Consider the following 9,562-nt stretch of genomic DNA (forward strand, 5'->3'; position numbering starts at 1 on the left):
ATACAAAACACACTCGTGATTTTAGTGGAGGTTCTGGTCATCTGTTGTGTTCTTAAAGCTTTTTTTATTTCCTACAGTCAGTGTTTGAGTTCTTCATGAAAAATATCTAGTGTCCTGAGCTGCTTAAAAAGGGCTGTTTTCATGTCACACTTGATGTGCATACTGTGATAATACAGATGACATGATAGTGACAACACTTGATACTCTCACCTCTTCCTCCTCTGAATCCTCCTCGTCCTCCCCGGTCACCAAATCCTCCTCTACCTCCCCCCCGTCCTCTTCCTCCTCGGTCCCCACGAGGACTGAACCCTGAAAAACAAACAGATAACAGGGGGCATTAGGAACTTATGAAGTACCAACAGAGCCTACAAATGTGTAGGGGTCATAGCAAAAAAACAAACCTAAGCCTGAAAAATTTTTTGGACTTATTTGATGTAATTTCCTGAAATCTGATGTACATTCATACAGAGCCAACATCCGGCATTTTAGGGCGCGGCATTAACAAGTATGAGCTGAGTTTACAACAGAGTGATGTAATAACAATGGGTTTGGGCTTTAACTGCCCCATAACTAGACGACTTCAGGGCCTAAACAACGACTCTAAAGTCAAGTTAACTTTACTTTTTAATGTGTTACTTTTTGCACAGACAAGACAAAACATGTTCTGCAATGAAGGAGCACACGTGTACTTTCTGGTTGACAACACTATCTGTCATCGACGCCAGTATGTCAGCCACACACCCGGTTCCCTTAATTTTTTGCACCAGCTCCCAAAAGGCTTTCCGTCTATGCCTATCTCTTCTACCCACACCCACTTTGGAAAACCATGACCTCTGCAGATATTATCGTAACACGATTTCTATTCGATGCGATTTAGGGGCCTCCATTCGATATGAGATGATATCATCTGCCCATTTAACACAGTCTGTTACAAATGCTGCCACCCCTTTCTTTTTTGCTTTTGGCCAAAATGCTAAAAACAACACATAAATAATGTAAGTAACTGTAACCACTTAAGTGCAGTTAAGTTTCCTTTAAACTGACTCCACTAACACATAAAACAGAACATGAGACAAGTTAACCTTAAGCGCTTTCTGCCAGAGAGAAATTTCTGAAAGTAATCTTTGCATTTTAACCCAAACCATCATCTTTTTCCTAAAACTTCAGGCCTATCTAGCTTAAAACCCTGAAAGCAACCTTCTCCCAAAAGCCATAAAACATGGATTAACGTCATTTAACATAAGTATCAAATTCAGCTCAGTAATAACTGTCAAGGTTCATAGACAAGAATTCTATTTGCTAGTGACCCATTGTTAGCTTTAGCATGTTTACATTGCATAACTTAGCCTAGAGGCTGGCAGACTTTTTTTCCCTCTACTTTGAGTTTAACAAATTACATGTAATGTTACTATTTTTCTTACTTAGTGTTAGTTTAAGTCACTGCATCTCCCGACAAAACAGTGCGGTTGAATTTCAGTCTGCATGCATGTTTTTTCAGCCCAACATTGTTAATACAGAGCAGCTAATGTTGCTGTAGTGAGAAGTTAATGGACTGAGATGGCCATCCAGGCACGAAACATTATGTCATCTTTTATCTCATAACGGCACTGTTCACATACGGCATGTTCGTCTGACCCCTTTTTTTCTCTAAAAATTCCAAGATATTTCCACACTGCTGATTTATTCCTGAGTAAATAAATGTTATCCTCATCTCCTTTCTCTTAACTGCTCGCCATCTGACTGCCGCTGCTTGATGGTGACACAGACTTTAGCTGTGGACTGAGCTCACTCTGAGCAGCATGCATGGGAATGAATTACAAAAGACTATACTGGAATATGTTTCTAGCTTTTTACCTGATGGTCTGAATAATTTTCTAAATTTGTCGCTAGTCTTTTTTTTAGAGATAAAGTTACTACAAAGAAAGTCACTAAATCTGATGACAAAGTAAACAATTTGGCAACAGTCCGCCCATCACTGCACTGGATTTAAAACACAAGACACAACAAATAGAATGCTGCACAGTGATTGTTGTATCTTGATTATCATGTTTTCATACTCATTGGAAGCCAAAATTGTACTTGAAAATTATGGGATTAATTGGTCTGCCTTAACAAAAACATTTACCTATAGCAACACTGATTGTGAAAAACTCTGCAGTGAACCTTTAAGGTCCAGTGTGTAGGATTTAGGGGGATGTATTAGCAGAAATGGTATATAATATAATAAGTATGTCTTCTTTAGTGTATGATCACTTGAAAATAGGAAGTGTTTTTGTTACCTTAGAATGAGCTGTTTATGTCTTCATGGGGAGCAGGTCCTTGTCTACAAATATTGCCATGTTGCACAGAACAGTGGCCCAGAACAGTCAAACCAAGCATTGGCTCTAGACAGGGCCATTTATATTAGCCACAGTAGTAAACTGAAAAAGACTGATTTACTGGCTTTCATCACCTGGTCTGTTTGTGCTGGAGAAGAAGAGACCTCTGGATAATTCAGCTCCCAGTAAAAACCTCCTGGAGGTCTGGATTTTAAGTTTCAGTAGGGATGCATGATATTGCATTTTTTGTCAATGTCCAATATGCCCACATGTAACAACTAATCTGACTGATAACCGATATCAATATATCCACTTTTTTCCATACCTAATTTTAGTGCTCATAAGTCTCTTCTGTGGTGGAATTAACATCATATCTTACATACATACTCTAATCATGATGGCCCATCAGCAGATGGAGACGTGACATACAAAATGCTTTTAACCGTACATAATATTCATTCATTGTGCAAAGTAAGAAAAAGCATTCTGGCTGATTCTGACAGTTCATTTTAAAGCCAGTACTGGCAGAAATAGATGACGTACCGATAATATCAGCATGTTGACCGATTCTGGAATTCCATTTTTAAGCCACTGGCCAATACCGATGACATGCTTATATTATTGCGCATCTCTAGTTATCAGAGATAAAAGTTCCAAGTTGGGTTGCAACGTGCTGAACAGCGTAAGAAAAACACTAATTTGTCATGTTCTGTTTTGTTTCAGTGTTTTTACTGGTTTTAATGACCTGGGCCCTATTTCAGAAGGCAGGTTCAACAAACTCTGAGCCTAATCCCGAACTCCGGGTTGACTGAGCCTGAGCTGGGATGAGTTTTTGGTTCCAGAACAGCTGAATCAACTCTGAGTATGTTCAGCCTGAGGAACGCGCATTCACGGTGAGCACCAAAAGACATTATCAATGGAGTGCTGATTAAAAGTATTAATGAATCATTGCATAATGTATCCGCGTAAATTATTTTTTCATTCACACTGACAAACCTGCAGTTCTGTGGAATTCCTCTTTTTTTTAAAGATTATTTCTTGGGCTTTTGTTGCCTTTAATGGCAAAACAGCATAACGTTATGGGGAGAGAGGCAATGACACGCGCAGGAGGCTGCAGGCTGGATTTGAACCTGTGGCCGCTGTATCAAGGATTGAGCGTCAGATCATGGGGCGTCCGCTTCATCCACTAAGCCACCGATTTTCCGTGGTAATTACTTTTATAATCGATTATGATTTATGCCCAGGAAAAACCACAAAAACAGGCATAAGTCTTTTCAGAGCTAGAGACACTTTTCTCATGGCCAGACAAACCTTTGTCTTGCTGATGTGTTCAGTGTCCCTGATATTATAAAGAAAACTGCCGCTACCAAAGAATCAAAAGGCAATGCATAAAATTTGCGCCGATGATAATGTAAATCCACAATGTGTAATATTTGATTTAACAGTTGAACAGACTGTTAAGATAAATGATAGAGTTTGAGGTGAAATTGTATCTTTCATATAGTCACTCCTCCGGGGAGACATCCAAAGGGGGTCTTATCACCTTCTCCTTACGCAACAGTTTATGAATAAACTCTGCCCCAACATCCATGACTTCATTCACAAAAGGAAACGCCCTGTTTCTCCTACCTGCTACACGCTTAGTTGAATCGACGCCGTAGCTCTACGCCATAGCCTGATGTGCACCTCTCCAAAATTGTAACTACGCATCACGGTGACACAGACCCCCTGTCTGTTTCTGTATACTGACACCATTTCCCTCAGTGGAAACAAAGCTTGTATTTACTTGTATTTCACAGATAAGAAACATAAACTGTGAAGACAGTAAAGCCTCCACAAAATAGCATTTTAAGTCTTGTGTGTGATATATCCTTTAGGGATTTATACTTCGGGATTTATCCTGGCTTCATACGAACAGAGGAAATCTCCGCTCATCGCTAGGCTAATTTATACAATGTAAAATGCCATAGACTGGCACTAATAATGTTAGCATGTTGTACTTGCTTGGAAAACGTGTTTAGTAGGAGACAGTTGTTTTGTCAGTGAATCTTGCAAGTTGTAATGGAGCCAAACTGTGTGCCGTTACCTTTGTTAAATGTTGCTGTCATCCCTGGTTTTATATGAGAAGAGGGAAAGATTGCTGGCTGCTAGGCTAATTTATACAATGCAAAATTCCACAGGCTTGTGCTAATAATGTTAGCATATTGTATTTGTGGGGAAAATGTGTCAAGATAAAGACATGTGTTTGTCTGTCAATGCTGCAAGTTATAGTGAAGCTGATTTGTGTACTTGTGTTTGAAATTTTCTCTATTAAGCCATATTTAATGTGTTTTTTTTATCAACTAAACTTCACAGCACTTCACACAAACCTCTACCGCTGACTAGTGTTTTGGAGGTGTAACTGCTGAGTGACAGACACACCACCGCAGAAGTAAAAATGCTCACAACAGCAAAGTCGACGTGCGTCGGGTCTACGCACAACCATAAATCCCCTTTTAGCCTCAGGCTTAGATGAACCAAACCTGCCAGCCAGCAGGTCTGCTTCATGGAGTAAGTTGCTATAGTAACTGACCCAGGGTCACGCTGAGCTGGCTTTGTGAAATGGAAAACTCAGAGTTTCCCTCATCTCAGGCTCATTATACTCAGAGTTTTCACTAATCCTTCTTTCTGAAATAGGGCCCTGGTCTGTTTGTTTTGGAGATGAAGAGACCTATAATAATAACAACAACAACAACAACAACAACTACAACTATAATTATTATTATTATTATCATATTTAAGAATAATTCAGCTCCTGGTAAAACAAAACAAAACAAAAACTTCCTGAACAATGAACACTGAATGAATTCTAAGCAGGAGAAGTTTCAGCTGGTTGCAATCTAAAATCCTCACCACCAGACGCCACTAAATCCCTGTAAATCTCAAACACTGGACCTTTTGAACTGGCCCAGAAGGAAGATAGACATTGCGGGCAGATTCTGAACTACAGCAACTTAAAATAAATGTAGGTCTCTTTAAGCCTTCAAAAGACAGCCACCCGGCCTTTCTTTAGCCATCCAGCCCTAGATGTATCCAAGGCTCCACCAGCATTCTGTCATTTTGAGGTCTATCTGTGGTGTTACATTACTCAACCGGATTTTTCCACATCACTCAAAATCTGATAGAAAATTCAGCATCCATCCACATCCCGTGAATGATCTGACACAAATCTGTGAGCTGTGAAACACGAACCTGCCGGCTCCGGTATGTAACACCAATGCACGAGGTTCCGGCTCAGGCTAGCGGAAGCTAGCGTAAACTTTCGAGCTTTTGTCTGGTAGTACAAAGTATTTGAAAAACATTTTTACCGAACAATCAAATTTTGTCTACAAATGTTGTAACAAAAGAAAACATTTTTCATCACAGATATTTGGCTGGTTATTTCGGATAGCGCGTGGCTAGGTTGAGTCTGCTGACCGAGGCTCAACACGTGAGGGCTGCACAGCGAGCTGCTGGTAAACTCTGCTTTAACCATTAACCTAACGTTATATTTTATACAAACTGTTACATATCACCTATTATTAACAAAGCGTCCACATATTTGGCGGGTTTGTCTCTCCAGTGACAACTGTTTACTGTAAAATATCTGAGCAGCATGGCGGTGTAGGCCCAGGACATTTAAGCACTTTTAATTTGAAACACCGCGGAACGCTCAACGAAGTGTGCACTTAGGCCTACATGTAAAACGTTACTAAAATAAATACCATCACAATCGTATATACTGTACCTGGTTTCATGTTATCTGCTGTGATGCGTTGTATCGATACTGACGACGGGACGCTTACGCTGCCTTGAGCCTCTTACTGAACGGACCACATGTGCGACTCCTACACCAACTTTCTTCTTCCGCCCTTCCCTCTTCTTCTGATATTTAATGGCGGTTGGCAAACAGCTTTTAGGTGCATTACCGCCACCTTCTGAAATGGAGTGTGGACCGGAACGGTCTTAGTCCTATGCTGTATTCTTCTGCCTGTTCTTGTCTTTTCCAAAAATGTAAATATTGCCCTATATCCTACATGTCCTGAATTCAACTGCAGTATTTCCCTTATTTCCAGTCTGGTGCGTTCTCTTTCCAATCGATGTTTGAGAATCCGTCTTTCCTGCTGGTATTTTGGACAATAAATAATAACATGCTCTACTGTTGCCTGCCTATTACAATATTCACACATACCAGTTTCATGTTTTACATTTAACTTAAGTGTACTATTCAGACCAGTGTGTCCAAATCTCATTCTCGAAATTATAGCTTCTTCTCTTTAAGTTCTGTTAGTGTCATTTCTCCTACTTTCTTTTGTATAGGCCTACTGCTAATGTCTACCTTTAGTTTCCCTGTTCCAATTTTCCCGCCATTTCTTAATAATTTCTGATTCAATTATACTTTAACTTCAGCCTCACTATAATTTACTGTCATATTTACTTATACTTTTTTAGAGGAAACTTTTGCATATGTGTTTGCTGGTTCATTCCCCTCCACCCCTATATGTGCTGGTATCCAAATGAATTTCACTATTACTCCGGCTTTCTCAGTTCTGAAGATGGCTTGAGCTACTTCCATCAGGATGTCTTTTCTTGATTCTGACTGCATATTCTTGAAACTGGTTAATGCACTGCTTGAATCTCATCCTATTAAAACTTGGTTTTACATTTTCAATCCAACAGAGTGCTAAAAGCAGGGGCGGTGCTAGGGTGTGGCTAATTGGGCTCAAGCCCCGGATGTTTTCTGAAAAGCCCCGAATGTGAAATCTTGGCTGCGGTCAGAAAGTCCCTCCTATCATCTATTTCTAATCACGATTCCTTGACCTCAGTGGGAAACGTCACGAGGTCAAGGAAAGATGAGTAGAAGAATTTATAAGGACTTAGGAAAAGAGAACCGCGGAGCTGAGAGAATCCGACCGCACTTACGCTGGGCTACGTCATCACGCGACGGCGGATGTCAGTGACGTAGGTCGACCGTGGTGAAACTACAGTTTACCAAAGATGGACTACAAAAAGCGCATCTCAGATACTCCGCCCCATGCCTACTTACCATGTTGCTTCATGCAGGCTATATAAACATGGACAGCACAGTGAAAAATATGACTTAATTACCAACCTCTGAATTGAATTAAAAAAGATAAATAGGCAGTCACAAAACTGAAACGCTGAAAATGGTTGCTCACACTCACCTTCCTGAATCATTGTGATTAGCCTATTTATGACAAATGTTCAAGTGTATGCAAGAGAGGTAAATATGTTAGGCTTACAAATCTACTACTGTACATATCACTCTTAAGTTGCAAACATGTTGAATTAAAAACATCATCTAAATAAAAATGTTTTATATCCCTTTTTCTTGAAACACAAACTTTTGTGTTAATATGCCAATCAATCATCATCTGTCATTTGCTTACAATATTTTAAAAACGACCACAAAACTCAGTAAACACCTTGAAATGTTGACATGATTGTGCCTTGAAGTTATTATGGTTGATACAGACTGTGGATATGTAATGTGACAGTTGATTCCCCAAAGATATTAGGCTACTATCAGGCAATTAAGGGCCCAACACCACTGCATTCAATTCTGGGCAATCACCCATCTTCCCAGCTGAGTACTATCCATCCCAATGAACCCATCTTCAGTTTTTGTCACACAGTGTTTGTCATATTATAGTAGATCTTTCTGTGACTTTATCAGGTACACCTGTGCAAACCAATACAACTCTGCCATAGTCTATTTTTTCTTATATTTTCCATATTTTGATCACCCACTTGAGAAGTATACATACATAGAACTCATATCCCCACATGTCGAATTTCTTCACAGGGAATAAATCAAATAAAACAAAGTTGATATGAAGAGGATACAATGAAAACTGAAGTCTCTCCAAATCAGTATACACCATGACATAATTAGGTATTAAGATCATGCCGAGTATTTAAACCAGAATTTAACTCAGTCTATTCTTAAGCTTAGGCTATACATTTTCAGTTCGGACATTGTCAGAAAGTTATAATTCTACTTTGTTTACAACTGAGGTCACAGTGGGTGGTGGTGGTGTACTGGAGTGTGGTAGATTTAACAGTGTTCCCAATATATTGCCCACTCCATTAACATGAGGAGGGCAAAACATTAGGAACAGAGTGGGTAAAATATTTAACACCTTCAGTGTTTCCCACAGGATTTTTGGAGACTATGGCGGGGGGTCCGAACCTTCTAGGGGGGTCCGGGGGCGTGCTTTGTTTTTGTATTTTGTATCTATTTGATTTAAAGGCATCAATCTGGTGAATTCTGAGAGCCAAGTTATGATGGCAGAACATGCCAACCGTGTTTACAAAGTTTGAATGAACGAGACGGACGCAAAGTAAACGGAGGCTGCACATTGACCCTTTTGCCCATGTCTGCAGGGACGCATGATGGAGTCAAACGGATCATGTGCATAATTAACCACAAAACAAGCAAATACTTCAACTTAATGACATATAACACTCATTATGCTTCAGCTAAATCCTCTATAAGCAAATGACCATGTTGAATTGAAATTAGTTTATCACGTTAAATGTCCGAAATTGTATGAAATTGCTCCAATGCGTTAACCAATCTTTGTTCATAATCACACAGCCTGATATGCCCTGGCATTTTCTGAAAGCACAGAGCAAAGAAATGTCTTTTTTTTCTCCCCCGGTCTGCTGTCAGCAGAGAGCGGCGGCTGCAGCTGGGATTTCAGCACCACGGACGGCGCACGTATGAAAGACTTGACAAGCGTCTCCTTTAAATGTGTTTGCTGCTAGAGAAATTATACATCATAAATGAAGACAGTGACATATTTTCAATAAAAAACAATGAGTTGAACATTCATTTCAAGCTTTTGTAGTAGCCTACAGCGAATTTCAGAATTGTGCGAGTGCGGCCGGAGAGCGGGTGGCAGTGTTTGATGCTACTCGACATGGACTTGAAATCAATTTCGGAACGGCGGGGTTTCAGAATGGAGGGCTGTCCCCTGTTGGGACATTGTGCACGAACAGCCCTTCACCACCTGGATCCTAAAATAAACACCTGTTTTATTACATAATCATGCTTCCGTGTTGCGCCATTCATTAAGATCCGATATTTCTGTCATTCAACTACTCTTAATTATAACAGCCAACTTCCTGAAAAATGTCGGGTTTAAATCCCCGCACCCCTAGTTCCGACGTCTATGTGCGTAGCCTACTAACGTACACTG

General features: G+C 40.1%; 1 protein-coding gene across 1 annotated transcript in view; it reads right to left on the reverse strand.

Annotated features, from left to right (window-relative positions):
- Window positions 1-6,220, reverse strand: part of fbl (fibrillarin) — a 27,534-nt gene extending 21,314 nt beyond the window's left edge. Inside the window, exons 1-2 of the mRNA XM_033638842.2 lie at window positions 6,085-6,220; window positions 211-309 (exon numbers count right to left, since the gene is read on the reverse strand). Of these exons, the coding sequence (XP_033494733.1) occupies window positions 211-309; window positions 6,085-6,094 (109 nt within the window). The 5' untranslated portion in view covers window positions 6,095-6,220. The remainder of the gene's footprint in view (window positions 1-210; window positions 310-6,084) is intronic.
- Between the last annotated feature and the right edge of the window lie 3,342 nt (window positions 6,221-9,562).

The sequence above is a fragment of the Epinephelus lanceolatus genome, chromosome 10 (assembly GCF_041903045.1).
Source record: "Epinephelus lanceolatus isolate andai-2023 chromosome 10, ASM4190304v1, whole genome shotgun sequence".
Classification (NCBI taxonomy): Eukaryota; Metazoa; Chordata; class Actinopteri; order Perciformes; family Serranidae; genus Epinephelus; species Epinephelus lanceolatus.